Genomic DNA, 22298 nt, shown 5'->3' on the forward strand with positions numbered 1-22298 from the left:
TCTTCTCTTTACTGAGTAAAGATAATATGTTGCATTATCTCACAGCAGGAACTGCAATACTGATGGGGTTTGTATTCGGCGATTGGCCGGGATGCCCAGTTGTGTGGATTTGGACTGCGGTCTTTGCGCTGCGAGGACTCCCGTGTTTGGGCGAGGAATGATTCTGGAGGCGCCAGAAACCAGCTCATGTGGCGGTAGCAAAGCCTGGGCTGGTCTTCACGCTCCACCACCGCAAAGCCAGGTCCCGTGCCAAACCGTATAGTAACAAAAGTGGACCTGGCTCCCGGGATGCGAATTTCCCAAAACCAAACGCGACTTAGTCCCGCGGGTGTCTGAAAGCATTTCGCTAGCGCGTCTGCCCCAACCGACCTGGGAACCTTTGTGAGCCGGCGCCGCTTCCCGGCGGGCCCGCTCGGGCGCTGCACGCGCGCAGCCGGCTCCTGCACGGGGATTGGGCGGCCGTTCGGCGGGGGTGGCTGCTATTGGGCGGGCGGGCGCGGTCCGTTGGGTTCCGGCGCCCCCCGGCGGGGCAGGGGCGGGCGGAGGGGAGTGGGGCGGTCTGCCGCGCCCCGCTCTGCCCGGCGCCCCGGGGCTTCCCCCCTGCCCCGCCCGCCGGTTCGGTGCCGCTGGGCCCGGCGGCCCGCCGCGGTGGCTCAGCCCCGACTCCGGCCCCCGCCGCTGCGAGAGCGCGGGGCCGCCCCTGCCCTCGCCGAGGCCTGCCGGACAGCGCCCGGGCCGGTTTCGGGCGGTGGGTGACCGCGACGGTGAGGGGAGCCCTTGGCGTCTCCGCCCTGCCCTTCGGGGCCGGCGGCCCCGGCCATGCCGCCCGCCAAGGCCGGCGGCAAGGGGGCCTTGGTGCTGCAGTGCGAGTGGGAGGTGTGCACCTACGTGGCCTCGAAGATGGAGGAGTTTTGCGAGCACGTGGCCCAGCACCTGCAGCAGCACCTTCCCGGGGAACACCGGGACGAGATGGACCCTCTCGGTAAGGAGCTGGCGGCCGCGACCGCTGCGGCTCATGAGCCCGCCCTCTTCTCTGAGATATTTCATTGTGAGAGAATCTTCCTCTCCCGGAGGAGAGCAGCACTGCCTGCTGCAGGACTGGAATCTCATGAAAAAAGCCATGGTCTTTCTCAGTCTGCGGGAACCTGAGCTTTACTTGGAGAGCTTCCACCAGACCGTTATAGCCTGTATATCTCCTGTTTGTGTTGCAGAGGAATACACGTGTTTGTGGCAGGAATGTGGTTTCTGTTCCCCAGAGAGCTCCGCTGACCTCATTCGCCACGTCTATTTCCACTGCTACCACACCAAGCTGAAGCAGTGGGGGCTGCGGGCCCTGCAGAGCCAGTCAGATGTGAGCCATTGCCAGCTGGACTTCCAGAGCCGCAATATCATCCCTGAGATCCAGGAGAACTTTCAGTGTCTGTGGGAGTACTGTGAGGTGAGAACAGGGGACCCAGTTTTGCTTTCATATGTGTTATCTGTGATGTGGCAGCCAAGGGAAGGAGAGCTGCTTTTGTCCTGCAGCTCACCTGCATGCCTGCATGTTGGCTGTGTTTGTATCTGTGTGAAAGCGTCTGTTGTGCTCTGGCTGAGGCCAGCTTGTGCTGATCTCTTCGCCCTGTTCTGTCTGTCCTTGCTCCCCAACAGAGATCATTTGATAATCCTGAGTGGTTCTATCGGCATGTGGAGGATCACAGCTTCTGTTCGGAGTACAAGGCAGCAGGGAAGGAGAACCACGTGGTCCTCTGTGGCTGGAAAGGTTAGTGGGTGCATGCAAGGCTTCTCTAGAGAGCTTTGCACAGGGCTCGGTTGCAAACGTTGTACAGGAGAACTCTGCACTCCTTGGCAGCGTTTCAGAGAGCCTCTTGAACTTCTAAAATATGAGTGTATGGTCCTAGCAGTGAAATGTTCCTGTAGAATTTCCTTCAGGGGATCCACTTGAGTGCTTAAATATAAATGAAAAGTTCAATATTAATTAGTACCTAGAAGAAAAGGCTCCAGTTTATTTTTTTCAATAACTCCTCTCTCCTGTGTTTGTGCAATTGCCTTAGCTGCTTGCGGTGGGGGGAGCCATGCCAGTTGTACACTAGTGATCTCATCCTGCTGTGACCCTACTCTGTGGGCTTTTTGGAGCAGGGAGTTGATCCTTGCTAGTCAAAACAGAAGCAAGAAGCCTGCCGTTCAGTCAGGTTGTGAATCGTTGCCCACGTGTGAAGGATCTTAATGGCATTCTGTTGTTTCTGTTCAGACTGCGATTGCACCTTCAAGGGGCGCTGCAAACTGCGGGAGCACTTGCGCAGCCACACGCAGGAGAAGGTGGTGGCCTGTCCTACCTGTGGGGGGATGTTCGCCAACAACACCAAGTTCTTTGACCATATCCGCCGTCAGACTGCACTAGACCGTAAGCTCCTGCAGGCGGGGGAGGAGGGGGTTGTGAGCAGTCCTTTGGCTGGGCCATTTGGTTTGCTAGAGCTGCCTGTTCTCTGCAAGCAAAGGGCACGGATGTGCTTGGAAACAGCCTGGCTTCTCTGATGGCTGGGAACTCAGACACTGATGAATCTCTGAGAAGTGTCTTCTTGCAGAGGCAGGAGGGTTGGAGGCTGACAAGGCTGCACAGGGCTCACACTGCTGCAGCCAGAGCTGTTCCTCCTGTCGGGACCCAGGACTGAAGTCAAAGGCAGCAGCTGGGCACTTGCAACAGCACCAGGATTTGCTTGTTGTTGAGTTCCCTTGTGTTGTGCTGGCGATGTGTGTGTAATCGTTGCTCCCCTGTTCCTGCACTGGCAGCACAAGGAGGCTGTGTGAAGGGGAAGCAGATTGGTCTTTGCAAGTGTTTTTTTTTTTTGTTTGGCTTTGTAGTCAGTGTCTTCTATCTCTGCCTGGAGAGAAGAGTTCCCAGCTCCACTGTAACCACCTCTTTTTCTCACTTGCTGCTCTTTGTGCTGTTCTCTCTGCTTTGATCTCTTTTCTCACCACCCTCTCCCCTTTCTCCCTGGCCTTGATGCTGCAGAGCAGAGGTTTCAGTGTTCTCACTGCTCCAAGAGGTTTGCCACAGAGAGGCTGCTCCGTGACCATATGAGGAACCACGGTGAGTAGAGGCCCCTTCTCCCAGCTGAGGCTCTGAAAAGTGTGTGCTCTCCCCTGCTTTTTGGTAATGTTTTCCACCCGTTCTTTCACACAGTGAACCATTACAAGTGCCCTCTGTGTGACATGACCTGCCCGCTGCCCTCCTCCCTGCGCAATCACATTCGTTTTCGGCACAGCGAGGAGCGGCCGTTCAAGTGTGACTACTGTGACTACAGGTGAGGACCAGGGCTTTCCGTCTTCCCAGACCGGTGATGGAGAAGCACCCAGAGGCACATGTGTGTGTGTGCTACACAGTGTTCAGCTTTGTTCCCTTATCATTTCCTTTTAGCTGCAAGAATCTCATTGACTTGAGGAAACATCTGGACACGCACAGCAAAGAGCCAGCCTATCGCTGCGAGTTTGAGGCTTGCAGCTTCACTGCACGTTCCCTCTGCTCCATCAAACTGCACTACCGGAAAGTCCATGAGGTGGGAAGGGAGCAGAGGGCTATTCTGCTGTGTACTCTCTCCCAGTGAGGCTGAGAACTGCTAAGTGCAACATGCTGTACAGAAGCATGAGGAAAAAAGCTAAAGTCATGTGGAGTGCCCCATGCTGACCAGGGCTGTAGGAATGTGAGGTCAGGTTGCGTTCCTCTCTTACTGCTGCAATGATATATCATGTCAGTCTTCTCAGAGAACCTGATTCCTCCTCCTATGCACATGTGTGGGTACCAGGCCCTCTGATCAGGCTTATGGGGTATTCACATCCTTCTTTCTGCCCTTCAGGGTGACTCAGAGCCCCGGTACAAGTGCCATGTCTGTGACAAGTGCTTCACACGTGGGAACAACCTCACTGTCCACCTCAGGAAGAAACACCAGTTCAAATGGCCCTCGGGGCATCCTCGCTTCAGGTACTGCCCATCCTTAGCTCCTCACTACGTCCTCTCTAGTGCAAGAGGCAGCTGGAGCTGCATCCTGCGTCTTGCTGGAGCAGAGACCTGGCAGTGCTCGGGCTCTGACATTTGCCTGTAATGCGCTCAAGACCCATTTCCAAGTGGCTGGGAGGCACTGGGCAGCAAGCGTTCGGTGGGATCTGGCACAGTGACAGAGCAGTGCTGGGTGGCAGCTCCAGCAGCGGGTCAGAGATTAGGGGCAAGGGCAGCAGTGGTGCCATCACAGCTGCATCTGGTGGGATGCTTCTGAGCTTGGCAGGGGCCAGGTTCAGGTGTCCCACTCTAGATAGAGAGCTGCTGCAGATCAGTCTCTTGACAGATGCCTCTGCTGCATCCTCTCTAGGAAACTCCAAAGGGTTTCCAGAGCCTAAAAGCTGGGAGGGGAAGAGGATGGACTTCAAATGCTCCCAGTGAAACAGAGTGGTGGAAGGAGATGGGCTTGGGAGATGATAGAGGCCCGGCAGAAAGCTCAGAAGCTGCCACATGGATGTGCTTTTAGGGGTAGGGGCTGAAGCATTTTTGTCTTACTTGCCCAGTATCATCTATGTAGCACTGGGCATTGGAACCTAGAATATAGTACCCCTTCCTTGGCTGCCTTTTCAGGCTGCTGCCTGTCTCTTGGGAAGGGGTTGCAGTGTGACTGGCTCCATCACTCCTGCCTATCTCTGCTCAGGTACAAGGAACATGAGGATGGCTACATGAGGCTGCAGCTGGTGCGTTACGAGAGCGTGGAGCTGACAGAGCAGCTACTGAAGGACAGAGAGAAGCGGGGGGAGGCACTGGATGGCTCAACTGAGTGTGTGGTGCTGTCCGAGGGTGAGGGCAACCTGCAGGGCATCATTCTGGAGGCCCCGGCAGAGGCTCCCCTGGTGGAGAACAGTATTGCTGAGCTGCAGGTGGCCCCGCCGCGCCCGGCCCCTTGCTCTGCTGACAACCCTGAGCCAGGACGACCGAGTGCCTTCCCAGGAGCAGCACTGTCGTCGGAGCAAGAACCCGGTGCCCCGGCCAACCCCATCATCCGTGTGGTGAACCGGACCAACGAGCATGGGGAGAGTGAGACTGTGTATTATGTCATGGCCAGCACATCCTCAGAGGAGCAGGTGGCAGTACCCGGCGGGCTGGCTATGGAGCTGGAGGAGAACGTCATGGACCGTCTGCAGAAGACAGCTGAGGAGCTGGGCATCCAGATTGTGTGAGGTGCTCACTTGCCTCTCTGCAGGAGGAAAACTTGGGCCTCCATGGGATGTGCTGGTGGGGGAGGTTGGGAAGTGCTTGGGGGAGAGGGCTGAGCTTTTCTTCACGTACCTGCAGCTGGCTAACTTCCCCCTCTGCTGCCCCAGCCTCACTGGCTGCCGGTTCTGGTCAGCATGGGGAGAGGGGAAGGACAGGTCTCTCTCAGTTGTGGGTCAAGCGATCTGAGCTGGAAAGAGCTGCCTGCCTCCTCCTTTTGGGGATTAGGGACTAGCAAGCCTCTCCCCCCCTTCCAGGAGGTTTGGCCTTAGCCTGACAGGCCTTCCCCTCTTGGTCACTCATGGGTGGTGTGGTCCCTGCTGCTGTGCAGCTAAGTTGTCAGCCCTTGCTGAGCGTGGTCCTCAGCTGGGATCTCCCCAGGCAGGGTGGTGTGCTGAGCAGACACTGCGGCTGAAGCCTCTTCCCTGGGGAGATGTGTGGCCCTTAGCAGGCCTGTTCTCCCCCATCCATACTTTGTTCTCCAAGGGATGGCATGCTCTGCTTCTGCCTTCATCAGCACTTCCCTGCACATGGTCTTTCCTAGGTCGATCAGCTGGTGCTGTTGGTGGTTGGTTGTACCACTGATCCCATTACACTGCACTGATCTCTGGGAGGAGAGGGCTGGTGGTGCTGTCCCTTGCAGGCTACTGCTGCCCCGCAGCACTGGGGGATTGGGAGCTTTTTACTGCTTTTGTCCTTCCCTGGGTTTCCTCCCCACATTGGGGTTTGGGCTCCTCGTTGGGCAAAGTGTACTTTGGCAAGACAAATAAAAGTCAGACTGCCCGGCCAACCAGTGTCTGGTGTCTGTTTCAGCCCCATCCCTGCCAGCTGGGGCATGTTGTGGTGAGAGCATGAGACCGAGTTGCCTAGAGCCTGCAGTGTGGGAGGTGGGCACTGAAGAGCTGCCAGGATCTCTTGACATGTCCTGTGTGCTGCCGCTTGGTGCAGCTGGCGACTGCCTTGGAGAGTGTGTTGTGCCACGTCCCCAGAGGTGGCACTGGAAGGCCAGGTTTAGCTCTGGTACTCTCGTTCCCTGCTGTCCTGATGTGGGTTTGATTTTTGCTGCCTCCTTCAGGGCGTGAATGTCAGCTGCATGCAATGTCATTTTTTTAATATAGAGAGTAGCCTGGGCTTGTGAGCAGAGCCAGCTTGCCCTGTGTCAAGTGATTTGGATGAGGACAGTGTGAAGCTGGTGTCACTGGAGTGACACTCGAGCCCTCACTGCCCTGTGTGTGGAGGTGATGTGCCCAGATGGAGGCAGGGAGGCGTCCTGCTCATCTCCTAGGCTGAACGCTGACTTTTTCCCCTCGCTTCCTTTCTCAAGCAGTTCAGCAAAAGCTGTTGGAATTCCAGGTTAATGGAGGAAACCACTTTATACTAAACCCTTGGCCATCTGGTTGCTTTCTAATTACAAACACTGTGGGTGTGATTTGTGGCTGCGCCCTTGGGATGGGGTGATGAGAGCAGCCCCTTAGGCCTGCACCCTGGGTGAGGGGCAGCATGCTCCGTAGTTGCCATACACAGGGGCTGGGTAAGGAGCAGGGATGAAGTGGGCAGAGCTGCCCGCCCCAGGTTTCCTGGGGCTGGATCCATGTGTGAAGGGCAACGCACACCCATGCACCCCAATACTGCTCTCTCCAGGGGCGTGCACGCAGAGTGCCTCCCATGGGCCAGTGAAACGCAGCTAGGGCCATGCGATGGGCACCTTGTGCTTGGGGTGAGGCAGGGTAGGAGGCAGCTGGCTGTCCCAGAAGCCCTGACAGCATGCACTGCAGGAGGATGCTTCTAGTTCTGGGGAGAGCATCCCTGGGCTGCCGGCATGTGATGTGGCCGGGCCTTGCCCAGCCTTTCCCGCCACTGCCTGGCCCTTGCTCCCTGGTACTTGGCAGAGCTGGGCCGAGGATACCTTCGAGAGAAGGGCCTCCTGCCAGGTTTGCATTCGCAGCACTTCCAGCTTGGCCCTCTTTCCAACATGCGGGCCTCAGGGCTCTGCTGCCAAAGCCATGGCTGCGCCTGCATTATCTTGGACTACAGTGCTCCTGCACAACGTAAGTGCTAGGTGTCGGGAGCGGAGGGGAGGCTGTGGTGGCTGGGAGGAGTTGTCCCTTTAAACACTGGGTCCAGGGAGGGTAATCTGCCAGAGATTATCTGCTGGGGAGAGGATTGGCATTAAAGGGAATGTCTCCTCCCTTCCCCCATGTCCTAAGCATCCCCTGTCCTGTGTGTATGGAAACCAAGTTCACTTTCTCCTGGGCAAGCAGAGAGAAGGCCTTTGATTTGAGGGGCAAGGGGAGGAGAGAAGAGTGTGTGCTATGGGACTGGGCCTCCTCTTCCTCGCCGTGCTGGCCCTGCTGGTCTCCTGCGAGGACCCAGAAGGTAACAGGGTGTTTGGGGGAAGAGGGGCTTACAGGGTGCCCCAGAGCTGCTGGCGCCTGGCTGGACCGCTCTTCCCCAGCAGGGAGCAAGACCTTTGTCACGTCCCTATGCCGAGGCTTGGCACAGGGGAAGCGGGAGCTGGCTTGCAGAAGAGCTGGGGGCTGCTAGTGGATGCACTCCTCGCTGCAGCAGGGGTCAGGGGGTGGGCTGAGACGAGTCTTCACTGGGCTTACACCACCTCCCTGTGGGTCTCTGAGGGATGGGGAGCTGGCAGGAAGGGTGGTCCTCGGCCCCCAGCCCAGCCCTGCTCTGTCTTGCTCCCTGTGGTACCAGGAGACCTGGATACTTACTGGTCTGGCACAGCGCCGATCTGTTTGGGGGGCTGCAAAGGGAAGCACAAGGAGCTGAAGAGGAGCCAGTGCGGGAACGGCAGCTGCTGCTGGCTGGGCTACAAGTCCTTCTGCCGAGGTACAGCCACAGGGGGGAGACTGGGGGGCCTGGGAAAGGCTGCAGGGCTTGGCGCAGCCAGCCTGGGGAGGGCAGGTTTTGTGCCGCACACGTGCGTGGAGTCTCTCCAGCAGCCTGGTCCTCAGGCCACAAGAGGACGCAGCCTGGGGCACCTGCAGATCCTGCCCAGCACCCTGGTCCTCGCCCAGGATCCACAACCTTGTCTAGGTGCATCCCCTTGGGCTGCCACTCTGCTGAGCAGGCGGCACAGGGTGGTAGCCCCACGCTGCCCACGGGAACCTCCCTGTCCCCAGTGAACTGCGGGCGACCCGAAGCAGACTTCAACTCGGTGGTGTACGGCAACGACTGGTGGGTCGGCTCGGTGGTGAGGTACAGCTGCCGGCCTGGATTCCTGCTGCTGGGGGACCCGGCCAGCGCCTGCCAGTCTGATGGCCGCTGGACCCCCAAGCCCACCTGCCTCCGTGAGTACCGCTGGGTGTCACACTGCGCCTGAGGGGGCACCCTGCCTGCATGGGGAGCAGGCGGGAGGGCTGTAGGCATGTCTCTGATCCCTCTTTTCCCCAGCCCCCTGCGGGAGGGCTGTAGGGCTGGTGGGCACCCTGTGATGTGCTCCGGCCCTGCTCTTGCAGGGATCTGTCTGCGAGGTCGGATCGAGATCAGCGAGCGGGACGTTACTGGGAGGTGCTCTTCGTCTTGCAGCACTCAGGCCCACCTGGGAGCCTTCCTCAACCGTGGCTGCATCAAGATCTCAGCCTGTGTCACCAAGTACTCGGGCTGGGCCCGCTGGTTCCTGCGCTGCAACGTCTGCGAGTGTGACTGCCACGTTCCATGCGGTGAGTCCTGGTAGCAGCTGCCCACCTTTGGTAAGGGCCTGTCTCACTGTTTTCTGGGAAGGGTTGACGCTGAGAGCTGGGGGTGCCAAACAGCTCAAAATCTGCTGCTCTTGCTCTCCTTACAGCTTCCTCTGGGTAGAGCTGGGCTGTCCAGGGCTGTGGCCACTGGCCCCATGCCGAGGGAGGCTTCCACCCTGGATGTCTGCTTCCCTTCACCACGTGTCTCCATCGCTGCGCTCCTTCCATAAGCTCCGTCCGTCCCAAGGCTGTCATCTGAGAGGAGAGGAGATGTTCTGGACTCACTCTCTCACAGGGCTGCCTTCCTGCCTGGCCCCATCCCGTGACTCTCCAGCGGCAGGGGATGCTCTGTGAGCAGCAGGTGCTGGGGACCTGCATGTGTTTCCTGCAGCTGGGCTTGGGGACATTGGTGTCTCGGCCTCCGTTTGCCCGGCTGCTTCCTAGAGGAGGCTCATACCCCCTTTTAGTGGGGAGATAGCATATGTGCCTGTGCCTGTTGCAGAAGTATCTATCCCATCTGTGCTGCAGGCTGTGATTTCTCCCTGCCAGGTATTTCCTGCACATGGGCCAGGCCCTGGGCTGAGAGCTAGATCTGCCCTCTGTGCTTGCTGCAGCTGTCAGGCAGAGCTGGAGTGTGGGGTCTGCCTGCTATCCCCATGCCACAGGCAGAGCTCTTGGGGCAGAGCAGCCTGGCCAGGGCTGCACCACCCATTGCTGAAGAATCAAGAGTTACAGTGGGACAAACTGCCCTACAGCCTCCCAGGACAGCTAACGGTGTGAGGGAAGGTCTCAGCTCTCAGATGCAAAGTCTTTCCCATGGCCTGATCTGCACACTGGCTGCAGGGCATGCTCCTTCCAGGGGTCTACAGTCTTGCCCTGAGAGCCCCCTTCCCCAGGGACTTCTCTCCCAGCAGCCTGAGGCCACAAAGAGACATGGTAGCCAATGCCCTGCAGCCAAGGTGGGTAAGGAGATATAAGGGGGGTGTCCTGAGCACAGCAGGGCCCCCTTTGGTCCTATAGCTGGAGAAAAAGACCTGGGGTGTGGGCCCCCAATGGCTTCTTCCAGGCACTTGAGAAGGGAGCTGGGGCTGCAGGCTCTCACTGCCTATCATGGAGCCTTTCAGCCTGTGCACAGCTGCTATTAATGTGGCCCTTGGTAGGAGCAGCCATCATGGGCACTGCTGTAACCCTGTGCTATGCCACCTCTCTTCTCAGGAGTGGGTTTCTGACCAGGCTCCTTTCCCTAAACTCTTTGTTCTCCCTACTGGCCCTTCACTTCTCACTGGGGCAGTGCTCAGCGGGTTGCATTCGTGCTGATGCTCATACCTGGCTCCAGCCAGGAACAGCCTTGTGCTCCTTGGGAGCCATCCTGGCTCCCTCTGAAGCAGCAAGGGAAAAGCCAGAATTTTTATTCGCCCAGGGAAGGAGAAGGTGGTCTGGAGCATGTGTGATGGGATTGCCAGGGGAGCTGGAGGACCAGCAGCACCACCATGGGTAATTAAAAATATGTTTACAGGAAATCACACAGGTTTTCCAGTCATGCAAAGAGATTCTGCTGCCTGCTCTGTCCCTGGAGCCCTGGACATACTTGACAGAGCCAGGTCAGGCTCCTTCTGCCACTGATACTGTCCTGAACATGTGAGCCACCATGGGGACACAGCCACGGTCAAGGCCACTGTAGGAAGGTCCTAGCTGGGGACCAGATGGATGCTGAATGTGCCTGTGGCACTGGCCACCAAGCCTTTCTGGGCACTGGACTCCTATCCCTGCTGGCCTTCCACCTTGAAATGACTCCACAGCAAGATGCTGCTGCAGCAGCTGCTGGTTGCTGTATGGCCACCAGCTTGGTCTCAGGAGCTCCCGACCCAGCCTCGAGCAGTTAAGAAGGAAGGGGCTTTAGCATCAAGGGGCTTCACTCCCAGGCCCTGCTTGTGCCCACCTGTAGGGAAGCGGGGCTGTTTGGCACTGTGCAGAGGGGGCCTGGGCTGAGACCTGCTAACAGTGAGTGCCCTGGGGATGGGAGTCAGCGTGCTGAATGCAGAGCAAACTGGATGGCTCCGGTGTGCGTTTTGCTCCATGAGGAGATGGCTTAAGACCTCCATGTGGAGCTTGGCTCAATGACTACCTCCTTGTACCCTGCCCCTGCCCAGCCTGTGGGCTGCCCTGCCCCACAGTCTCTTCTCTGGCTGGATCCTGCTCCTCCAAAGAGCCAAATCACTGCCCTAGGCTCTGTCCCAGCCCAAGGCTGGCTGTGGGAGGGGAAAGCTTTCCTTGGCTCAACAGATGGTTTTTTTAATTAATGCTATTGTTAGTGACACTCATTTCCATATGTCTTTCATGTTTAAGTGCTGTCGTGGGTGAGAGGTGTGAGTAACAGTGAGGATGGAGCCAGGCGTGGTGCTGTGGAGGGTGGAGGTGCAGGGGGATGGCAGGTCCTGCATGATGAGCTGCAGAGGGGAGTGTGTGCTGGGGCTAAAGCCCTGGGGGGGCACCCTCCTATCAAGGCCCTTTGCAGCCAGCTGTAACCCCTCCAGCCCTGGCTCTTGATGCCTGGTGTGGGCTTCCCAGGCAGTGCTCTGCATTGCAGCCCCAGTTTCACCCAGCTTGTGCCCCCATTGGCGTGGCTGCATGGTGGTGCGGCCTCTGTCCCAGGTCAGTGCGGGGCTGAGCGGGGGGCAGAAACGTCCCGGGCAGCAGTGGACTTAGGGGGTGTTGGGCTCACGGGGTGTTGGGCTGAGGTGGCAATGGAGGGAGCTGCGGTGGGCTCTGCCCCATGTGTGAACAGGAGCAGGCAGCGAGGCGGGGTGCGGGGACAGGGCTGGCAAATCCCAGGCTTGCGCGCTGGGGATGCTCAGGGCCTTCTGGCTTGCGGGGAGAGGAAATAGGGCCGGTCCCTTTAAGAGGATTTTTCGCTGCCTGGCAGTGCTGCCTGCCTGGGCAGCCCATCCTGCCGCCCCGACAGGCAGCAGCAGCAGAGACAAAGCTGGCGGAGAGGGGCACCGGCGAGCAGCCGGGCCCGGGGGGCGGCTAGCCACTGCTGGGCTGGGGTCGGAGATCCCCCCCTCCTGCCCTGCCCTGCCCTGCCCTGCCCGCCCGCCGCCCAGCCCAGCCCGCTGCCCAGCCCAGCCCTGCGGAGGGATGGGGAGGAGACCCCGGCTGGGGAGCCGCAGGGGCAGCGCCCAGCCTGGGTCCCGGCGCTGAGGACCGGCCGGCTGCCGCCCAGCCGCTCCCTGCCCGGCCGGGGCGCCCGGCGCCGTCCCGCAGCCCCCGCCGCGGGCATCGCCCCTTTGTCTGCGGAGGAGGGAGCGGCGGAGGGCGCTGCGGCGGAGGCACGGCTGGGCGCAGAGCGGCGGCGGGGGCACAGCCGCTGCCGGCGGGGAGAGGAGCCGCCGCGCCCGCAGCCTGCCAGGTGAGCCTGCGGGGAGAGCCTGCGGGCGCCCCTTCCCCGGAGGGGCCCCCTCCCCTGCCCGGGGCGGGGGCCGGGGGGGGGGGCGGTGGGGGGCTGGGGGCGCCCGGGGATGGAGGAGGCCGGCGAGGAGCCGGGATGAAGGAAGAACATCCTCGGCAAAGCTCTCTTCCCCACCCCTCGCCTCCGGGATGGGCTAAGCCGCGGAGAGCGGCTTGCGGGATTTAGCGTTCCTTGTAACGCCTGGCCGAAGCAGTCAAGGTGAGCCTGAGGGCGCTTTATGCCTGCGCCCCCCCCCCCGAGACCCCCGTTCCCGCTGGCCCGCACCCTGGGGCTGCGTGCCACGGCGGAGCCGCTGTGCCAAGCGTGTCCCAGACCTCGCGGCTGCTGAGAGGGGGATCTGAGTGCTGGGATCCCGCAGCCCTCGTTCCCACCTCTTCTTCCCTGGGGCTGGGGCTGGCTTTCTTCCAGCCCTGAAAGGGATCTGTCTGCAATGGAGAGAGGGCTAGGAAGATCTCGGCACAGCTCCTCGTGAGGCCGGCTTCCCCTTTCAGGGGATTGTGTGTGTGCATTGCAGCTGTAGCGAGGAGCTGCCTGCATCCTGCGCCTCAGCAAAATGTAGGTTAGCGAAGCATTGTGACCCCAGCCTTGGAGGCAAGATGAGTGCTGGGCCCAGCCTGCTTAGGCACAGCTCAGGCTCCTTTTGCTGATGCTGTGGGGATCCCCAACCCCCTCCCAGTCTTTGGTGCCGCAATGGGACCTGGGGTTAGCGTGCTCCCCACCCTGCTTGGCTTAAGAGCCCCCCAGCACCGCAGAGAGTCCTCAAGCCAAGCAGAGATGCGAGGAGCTTGGCCGTGCTGCAGCTGGCTGTAGGGAGGACTGCAGGCAGAAGACACTGCCCAGCAGGAGAGCGTTTGGGCAGGTGTGTGTATTAGCATCATGCAATGGCCCCAGTTAAGTACTGGCGTGGTCTCTGAGGCTGTGCTGGTAAGAGCTAGGAAGGTGAAATAAGCCAAGGGAGGCAGAGAAGGACTGGCACTAGCAGGCCCACCCCCCACCCCCCCCCCCGGTTCTATTAAGTCTGTCCCAGCAAGCCCATGGGGACCGTGGGCACCAGCTGAGGGTCTAATCTAGCCAGGAGTGCTCTGCCCCAGGAGCCTGGGTGAGACATGGCATACTTTGTCCGAGAAACTGGCTAGAACAGTTTGGTTGCTTGGGACCCCACACCTGTGTCCCCCGAGCCCTGGCCAGGCCAGGCAGGGGTAGTTCCTGGTGAGCCCTTAGGGACATCCAGGTGCAGCTGGGTGTCCCCTGTTGAAGCAGACATCAGCTCTCCCACCTCTCATTCTGCACCCACCATGGCAGACAGGAGCAGGGCAGGGAGCCCAGCAGCAGTGGGGCCGGGGGAGCTGAACAGCCTGCCAGCTCTGCTGTCAGAGCTGGACCCATCCACAGGAGGTAGATGAATTTATTGACTGTGGAGCTGATCAGCTGCTCCTTGCTGTGAGCCCCTCGGTGCAGGCTTGGATGCCCTGGCGAGGTCCATCCTTCTATCCAGCTGTAGGTGCTAGACCACAGCTGGGCACTGTATCACAGGGTGGAGGGGGGCAGTGAGGCCTGGAGCCAGCAGGAAAGGGTGTGAGAGGACTTGCTGTGGGCTAGTCCCTGGCCCTGAGAGAGGGCCCTACTGTGAGTTGATCCCTGTGCGTTTCCCACAGAGCAGCAAGATGGCAGAGAAGGGTATGGATCCCGCGTGTGTCTCCATTGCCCTGGAGGACACAGTGTGCCACGCCAGCCCCCCAGATGCCCCGCTCCTCACCACCCACTTGAAGAAGGTGGAGAACCACATCACAGAGGCCCAGAGGTTTTCCCACCTCCCGAAGCGCTCGGCCGTCAACATTGAGTTCATTGACCTGTCCTACTCTGTGCGTGAAGGCTCCTGGTGGAGGAAGAGAGGTAGGAGCTGCTGGCTGTAGAAGGGCAGGGGAGGGGACCTGCAGGGCTATCACACCCCTCCCCGTTCTGTATGCCTTGATCTCACCCAGGTCCCCAGCATCTGCCTCTGTGCTGGATTCGTCGCTTCTCCGCCAATTCCTGCTCCAGGCAGTCCCAGCCTCTGCAAGCACAGAGCGCCTCAGCTCTCTGCCTGCTGGCAGGAGCTTGCCTCAGTGCGTGGCAGCGGGGCTGCACACAGGGAGCCACAGCGGGAGATGCTGGAGCCGGTCGCCCTGCTGTCCCGTGCGGCAGTGGGGGCTGGCTGGGTGGTCAGGCTGTCCGGCCCTGTGGTCTGTCTGAGTGCCAGGTGCTGTTTGCAACCATGCTGTGGCTGGCTGTCCTTGCTGGGCGCCCATGGGTGGAGGGCAGGCTCATGTCCCACAGCAGTTGCTGCGTGCCTCTGCTGTGCAATGCTGGAGGAAAGCAGATCACATCCCAGGGAAGCCTTTGGCCAGGGCTGCATGGGGGAGATGGGGCAGATGTCCTGGTTCAGGGGCAGCCAGGATGGATGAGTTTCCCCCACCCTGTTGTTTGGGATGTGATGGCTGTGTGTGACGTGCTGACAGCAGGAGACCCCAAGGGGTGCCCCAGCTCAGAGTCTGCCAAGGAGAATATGTGTGGTTTCCAGGGGATTTCCTCTCCAGCAGCTCCCTGTGCAGCTGAGGCCACGGTCCCCTTTCCTGTGTGCAACTCTGGCCGAGAGCTCAGGGAGGGGAGAGGGGGAGGCAGATGGCGGCTGGTGGGTGGTAGTCTGCTTTAATTAGCTCTCTCAATTAATGGGATGCCAATCAGGCAGCCCCATGAGATGGAGGGGGAGCTGATCTGCAGGAGCTGAAGGCAGGCAGGGATGAGTGGGGACCTGGGGTGAGCAGACCGAGGGCGCAGGGAAGCTCAGCGGGGTGCCCTGCCAGCCAGGAGCGCTGGGTGAGGCCTCTGACCCTGTCCCCAACCAGGCTCTGCAGCTAGGGAAACTGAGGCACTGAAAGACAGCGGGACCAGCCCTGACATCCCCCAGGATGAGGTCTGCCTGTTTGTCTGGGATGCTGAGGAAGCATCCCAGGAGGAGCCATGGCACGACCATGGGTTCCCCACGGCAGAGTGTGCTGTAGCACCCAGGAGTCCTGGGGACCGGCTGCTTGCCAGTGGGCCGGTGCCCTGCAGGGAGGGAGGGGGAAAGGCTCGGGCAGCTGGACCAGATAGGAGCATGCCGAGGGCTGCTGGGATCCCGGGGTGGCAGTGGGAGGGACTCTACTCTCCCCCAGGCCAGGCACAGGTGGAGGAGCTGGCGGGGAGCTGCCAGGGCCTTTGGCCACGGTCCCCAGGATCCTGCCGGGCTGCCCTGCTCTGCTGAAGCAGAAGGTTACTGGCAGTCAATGAACGCAAGTAACCGCTGTGCAAGCTGCAGTGGCGCCGACGTGAGCAGCATGCGCGGTGCCGGAGCTGTGTGCGTGGTGCTGGGATGCGCCGGGGGGGGGGGGGGGGGGAGCTGCCGGGCATGCTCGCTCCGCTGTCATCATGCACAGCCCCCTGCCCTCCCCTCCTAGCCTAGCCCTCGCTGCCCCTCTGCCAGTGGGGCCTGCTCCTGGATGCAGGGCACCTGACTCTGAGGTGCAGAGGAGGAACCAGGAGCTTGTGGTGCCGGCCCCCCTGTCCTGGGGATGGACAAGCTAGAGAGGCTGCCGCCCTAGAGTACTAGGTACCTAGGTACTAGGACCGTGAGCTGGTCTGGCCCTGAGGCTTGCCCCAGCCTGTGGGCAGGGGATGGACGTGTTGCCCTGGCCCAACACTAGCTGCCACCACGGGGCGCAGGGGGGGCATATTTCCAGCAGGGAGATGCTTAGACTTGGTCTGTGGTTCAGCATGGTCCTACCACCCTGTATACCCTTGCTTTCCTGCCAGGGCTGTGTTTTGGGGGCAGCTCCTGAGAGCCTATGGCTGTGCCTGTTCCCTACTCCCAACACATCATGTTCCTTCTGCCAGAAAATGCTAATCAGCTGTGTTTAAAGGAGAGATAATTCCAGGTCTGATTAGCAGTGGCTGCTGTTGGGTGTCACAGCATGAATGCCAATGAAGGCAACAGCCGGGCATCCAGCAGGCTTGAGGACTCTGCCTGCCCCTTGCTACCCTGCTTCTCACTGCCCCTCTCCACTGGCCCTAGGGACTGGGATCTGACAACATGCCCAGGACCAATGTCACAGCCTGGTAATCTTCCTCAGCAGCTACATGCCCTGGCCCAAGGATTTCCCTGGTCTTTGCCACGATCCAGGCCATGTGCCTCTTCAGTGCTGGAAATTGGTAGGGTCGGCCGAGGACCAGGGTCAGGAATCATGCTGGAAATGACAACTGCTGTGGCTATAGTCCTGGGGATGCTGATGGGGACAGTCTCCAGGCACATGCAGCCCCTGGCAAGACGCATGGAGGTCCTAAGGTCCCCCAGGTGCTGGGATGGCATCGCAGTCCCTGTAGCGCTGCTGCTGCTCTGGAAAGCCCAACCCATGCTGCTCTCTCCCTCCAGGGTACAAGACTCTCCTCAAATGCCTGTCAGGGAAGTTCTGCCAGAGGGAGCTCATTGGGATCATGGGGCCGTCTGGTGCTGGGAAGTCCACACTCATGAACATCCTGGCTGGCTACAGGTGAGGCTGGGGGGAAGCCAGCGGGTCTGGGGATGCAGGGCTGGGGGCCCTGTGCTACATTCCCCCGCGCTTCTTTCCTGCAGGGAGACCGGCATGAAGGGCCAGATCCTGGTGAATGGCCGGCCACGGGACCTGCGTACCTTCCGCAAGATGTCCTGCTACATCATGCAGGACGACATGCTCCTGCCACACCTCACCGTGCTGGAGGCTATGATGGTGAGCAATGCAGGAGCCAGGTAGCTCACCTGCTGGCTCTGTGGGGCATCGATGCTGGGCTCTGTGGGGCATCCTGTGTCCTCGGGCACTGAGCCCACACTGACATCAGGCATTTTCAAGGGCTCTGGGACACGGGAGCAAAATCCTGCTGTTCTTGCTCCCTTCATCCTGAGCCACTGCTCCCAGCCCTCAGCCAGGCAGGGACAGGGCCACGGTGCAGCCGATTCTATTCCCTACATCTGACAGTCATGTCTCCCTGCCCATCCTCTCCCTGCAGGTCTCTGCTAACCTGAAGCTGAGTGAGAAGCAGGAGGTGAAGAAGGAGCTGGTAAGTGCAGAGGAAGGTGGTCCCAGCTCCTTCATCCTTCTCCTTGGGGAGAGGCCCCCTCATGTCTCCCCAAGACAGGGACAGTAGGGAAGGGAGGGCCCTGAGGGGACCAGGGGGTGCCGAGGGGCTCCCAGCAATGGAGGTCTGAAGGGAGGTGGCAGAGATGGGGTGAGGGTCTGTGGGAGCCCATAGTGAATGAGGCTGTCTCACAGGTGAACGAGATCCTGACGGCCCTGGGGTTGCTGGAGTGCTCCTACACCCGCACCATCTCGCTGTCGGGGGGCCAGCGCAAGCGCCTGGCCATCGCCCTGGAGCTGGTGAACAACCCTCCGGTCATGTTCTTCGATGAGCCCACGAGGTGAGGCTGCAGGGGCCGGGGCTCCTCAGCACTGCCTGCCCAGTTGGGCTTCCCCTGCCAGGGGACACCGGGGTGGCCGGCACCCTCTGGAGCACAGCAGGGCTGCGAGACCTGAGGGTGGGATGTGACTGTGCCTACCAGGGCTCCAAGAAGGCTGGGGCATGGCAGGGCTGGGGCTGCAAAGGGATGCTCTTCTCCTTCGATCTGAGACAAGGGTGCCCACAAGGGGAGGCAAGCGCGGGCATCTTTAGGATGTTCTTCTCCCCCTCTCAACTCTCCCCTTCTCTCTCTGCTGTCTCTTTCTCCTCCACCCCATCCTGCGTGGCCACAGCGGTCTGGACAGTGCCTCCTGCTTCCAGGTGGTTTCCCTGATGCGGTCCCTGGCTCAGGGTGGGCGCACCATCATCTGCACCATCCACCAGCCCAGCGCCAAGCTCTTTGAGATGTTCGACAAGGTTTGGGCTGGGCTAGGACACAGGATTCTTCAGGGGTGCAGGGTGCCTCCGGCCCCAAGACCCAGGAAAGAGGCCATGGGAGGGATGGGCTGCAGGCATTTGACCTGGGGCTTGTGTGGCACACAGCCCTGATGGCCGGGGTCTGGCAAGGGTGCCCTGTCTCACCCTAGGACAGGGAGGTGGGTAGGAGCAGGCGCCAGTGCCCCTCCTGGCTGCTCTGCACCTGCCATATCCTGGCTTTTTCTTGCAGCTGTACATCCTGAGCCAGGGCCAGTGCATCTTCAAAGGCATCGTGACCAATCTCATCCCCTACCTGAAGGGTCTTGGCCTCCACTGCCCCACATACCACAACCCTGCCGACTTCAGTGAGTGCCCCTGCCCCAGCTGGGGCTGTGGTGGGGAGCAGAGGGTGGCAAGGTCCAAACCCAGTGCCCAAGCCCTGGGGGCTGCCCAGTGTTCCCCCGGGTTGCCCAGGGAGCAGGGCTGCCCATGCCCTTCCTGTTAGGTGCTGGCTGGGCAGTGCTGCCACGTGGTGCAGTATTGCAGGGTGGTGGTTGTGCTGAGCTCCCACCCCCCTGCCCCACGGGGTCATGGTCTGGGCAGGCTGAACAAAGTGATGGCAAGGGCTGGCTCAGCATCTCTCAGGGGTCCTGTCCTCCTCCACAGTTATTGAGGTGGCCTCAGGAGAGTACGGGGACCTCAACCCTGTCCTGTTCCGCGCCGTCCAGAATGGCATGTGCACCATGGCTGAGAAGAAGAGCAGTCCCGACAAGGCAGATCCGTCATGCCCGGCACACTGTGTGACGGTGAGTGGGGATGAGAGGAGCCTCCTGTGGTGACGGGGAGCAGCAGATAATGGGATGCCCACCCAGGGACACCTCAGTCCCCCCTGCCCCACAGTGCACGGATATCCTGTGATGCCTAGAGCCCCTTGGATATGGTGGGGAGCATGGAGGTGTTCAGCCAGCCTCTGCTTGTCTTGAGCAACAGCTCTGTGTTTGCAGCTGGCAGTGCCTTTTCTCACCAGGGGTGCTCACAAGGAGCACCCTGGGAGCGTTTGGGTGCCATCCTAGTAGGGAGATGTGTTGTGAACTTGACCTATGTCCCTGACTTGCCTGTGGTCTTGCAGGACGTGGACCACATTGAGAGCCACACGTTTGCCACCAGCACTTCAACTCAGTTCTGCATCCTCTTCAAAAGAACCTTTATCTGCATCCTGAGAGACACGGTGAGGGCAGGGGAGGCTGGGCCAGGGCTGAGGGGATGGGGCCTGTCAGTCACTGGGGGCAGGCAGAGACAGGAGTTGAATGGGGGCTGGAGTGGGGCTCACCCCTTGAGGAGCAGGCAGGCTGTCCTGTGCTCCCCTGGGATGCTCATGGGATGCGGCCCTGCCTCACTGAGCCCCTGTACTCTCTCTGCCTGCAGGTGCTGACCCACCTGCGGTTCATGTCCCACATCTGCATCGGGGTGCTGATTGGGCTGCTCTACCTGCACATTGGCAACGATGCGGGCAAAGTCTTCAACAACACTGGCTTTCTCTTCTTCTCCATGCTCTTCCTCATGTTTGCCGCGCTGATGCCCACCATCCTCACCTGTAAGGAGCTCCTTCCCCCAACACCCATTCACTGCTCCCAACCCTTGGGGCAGAGGGGGGTGCTCCAGCTGTGTGGGAGCGTGTCTGCTGGGCAGTGTATGGTGGAGCCAGATCAGTTGGACAAAAGGGGGGAAATAAGAGAGGAGAGGAAAAAAATTCAAACAAAGAAGAGGGGGAAAAGCTTTTGTTTGGGTGTATTGCAGTTTTGCCCTTTATTTAATGTTTGGCTATAATGTACTTGCTGGCTCAAAGCAGAATGCTGGAATTTTTTTTTTGCTGAGAAAATGTCTGTAAAGCTGCATTTTCAGCTGCTTCACCTCTCTTTCACTTCCTCAAAAAGTTTGCCTAAAAACCCCCAGCCAAGCTGACTTTTCCATGCAGAAAGTTCCCACATCGGTCACTGACTTTTCTCCCTGGTGAAGATTTGAGTACCCACTCATGGCACAGGCAGGAGGCTGCCTGGTGCTCTGTGCCGAGGCAGCATCACATCTGCCTGCACCAGAGCCGGTGGGAGTGGGAGCTGGAGCAGCCCAGGCCAGGGCACTGCTGGCTGCTAACCCCTTGTTTCTGTGCAGTCCCCCAGGAGATGTCTGTATTCCTGCGAGAGCACTTGAACTACTGGTACAGCCTGAAAGCCTATTATCTGGCAAAGACCATGGCAGATGTGCCCTTCCAGGTGAGCTTTTGGCTGGACTAAAGCGTGGCCCTGATGCTGATGTGCCTTCCTTGGCACAGCCAATTGCCTGGCTACCCCAATACCCTGGGCTGGCCTTGGAGGGGTCCCTGCAGCCCTCCATCCCCCAGGGAGGGTTTGTGGGGTAAGGATGGACATGGGTCCAGCAGAGCGGTCTCTTTGCTTGTCCCTCTCCAGGTGATCTGCCCCATCGCATACTGCAGCATTGTGTACTGGATGACGGGCCAGCCACCCGAAGCCACGCGCTTCCTCCTCTTCTCTGCCCTGGCCACTGCCACGGCCCTGGTGGCCCAGTCCCTTGGGCTTCTCATTGGAGCTGCTTCCACTTCCCTACAGGTCAGATGGGGCCCTAGCTTTGCCTGTTATGTGGAAACAGGAGGAGAGTTGCAGGGGGTCCCACAACAAGGACGGGTGGAGGGAAGCGTTGCCCGTAGGCAGGCGTGAGCGCCACAGGCGGTGTGCCTGTGGACAGGGACATGACACCCAGTGGCCTCTGCTCCCCAGGTGGCCACCTTTGTGGGACCCGTCACTGCCATCCCCGTCCTGCTCTTCTCGGGCTTCTTTGTCAGCTTCAAGACCATCCCCACCTACCTGCAGTGGAGCTCCTACGTCTCGTATGTCAGGTGGGACCCTGTGCTCTGGCCAGAAGCTCCCTGCCCTGGGCTTCCATGGGCTGGGGAGAGAATGGGGCTGCCTGGGGCATGCGGTGATTCTCGTGGTGTGCTCTGCCCTAGGTATGGTTTCGAGGGCGTCATTCTCACCATCTATGCCATGGAACGCGAGGACCTGGAGTGCCTCGAGGACTTCTGCCCTTTCCAAAAACCCATCAAGATCCTGCAGGAGCTGGACGTGGAGGAGGCCAAGCTCTACCTGGACTTCCTCATCCTGGGCATCTTCTTTGTCATCCTGCGGCTCCTGGCTTACCTGGTCCTCAGGTACAAAGTCAAATCAGAGAGATAAAGGGGCCATGGGGCCCCAGTGGCATTCCCGGGCCTGGCCTGCTGTGAGAGACGTTCTGCAGATGGACACAGTGCTCCTAGCAGGTCACGGACCGCGGCGGAGGCGTCGGTAGGTGCCAGCCAGGCCTGGCTCAGTCGAGAAGGGTTTTGAGACATCTCGGAACTGTTTTAACCTTTCCACACACTCTTCATTGCAAAAGTTTTGTACAGCCCTGGCATGTGCCACCCTCTCCCCCAGGACTGCCGAACCCCACAGAGCTTGGGTCCCCTCTTGTTGCCCCTGCCCGGCACTGCCCTTCTCCACCAAACACATTGGGACACCGGGGTCAGTCCCGTGGAGGTGGCTGTCTGCTGAGCAAGGCCGAGAGGAGCCGGCTGCTCCGGGCAGGAGGGGAGCGGCACCCTGGGGCTGCCTGAGCCTGTGGCTGAAGCCGGGAGGAGACACCTGCAGAGCCTGGATCGGTAGTGCAGCTCATAGCCCCGTTGCTCGCCTTGGCCAGCAGCATGTGTGTCAGTGCTAAGAAGAGCCCAAAGATGCAATAGGCCAAGTTGTACAAGGCTTTAGTGTTTCCTGTTGCCATAGCCACAGAAATTGCTGCATCCTCTTTTTCTTTCTGCACAAATCCTCCCTCTTTTTTTTTTTTTTTCCTTCCCCTTTTTTCTTTTCTCTCTTTTTTTATAAGCCCCACTGCTTCCCAGTCTGCATGGAGGGGAAAG

At 60.0% G+C, this 22298-nt stretch overlaps 2 protein-coding genes across 3 annotated transcripts; both read left to right on the forward strand.

Moving 5' to 3' along the window:
- The first annotated feature begins 694 nt into the window (after positions 1-694).
- HINFP (histone H4 transcription factor) lies at positions 695-6038 on the forward strand. 2 transcript variants are annotated; one of them, XM_050911043.1, is made up of 10 exons: positions 695-982; positions 1212-1438; positions 1648-1759; positions 2249-2401; positions 3011-3088; positions 3182-3302; positions 3416-3554; positions 3852-3976; positions 4692-4821; positions 5119-6038. In XM_050911043.1, exons 1-10 carry the CDS (start codon positions 820-822, stop codon positions 5212-5214), a joined length of 1344 nt encoding a protein of 447 aa, XP_050767000.1. In that variant the 5' UTR covers positions 695-819; the 3' UTR covers positions 5215-6038. The 2 variants fall into 2 exon arrangements, with proteins under 2 accessions (XP_050767000.1, XP_050766998.1); XM_050911041.1 differs by having other exon boundaries at positions 4692-6038.
- A 7255-nt stretch (positions 6039-13293) lies between these two features.
- ABCG4 (ATP binding cassette subfamily G member 4) lies at positions 13294-21582 on the forward strand. Its single transcript, XM_050911017.1, is given in 16 exon segments — positions 13294-13392; positions 13395-13472; positions 14068-14305; positions 16860-16977; positions 17061-17193; positions 17471-17521; positions 17734-17879; positions 18211-18334; positions 18585-18699; positions 19001-19140; positions 19464-19562; positions 19760-19928; positions 20504-20604; positions 20800-20958; positions 21127-21245; positions 21357-21582. Coding segments are annotated over 16 exon segments (2115 nt in total).
- Positions 21583-22298: the final 716 nt, after the last annotated feature.

This window comes from Gymnogyps californianus, chromosome 25, assembly GCF_018139145.2.
Source record: "Gymnogyps californianus isolate 813 chromosome 25, ASM1813914v2, whole genome shotgun sequence".
Lineage (NCBI taxonomy): Eukaryota > Metazoa > Chordata > Aves > Accipitriformes > Cathartidae > Gymnogyps > Gymnogyps californianus.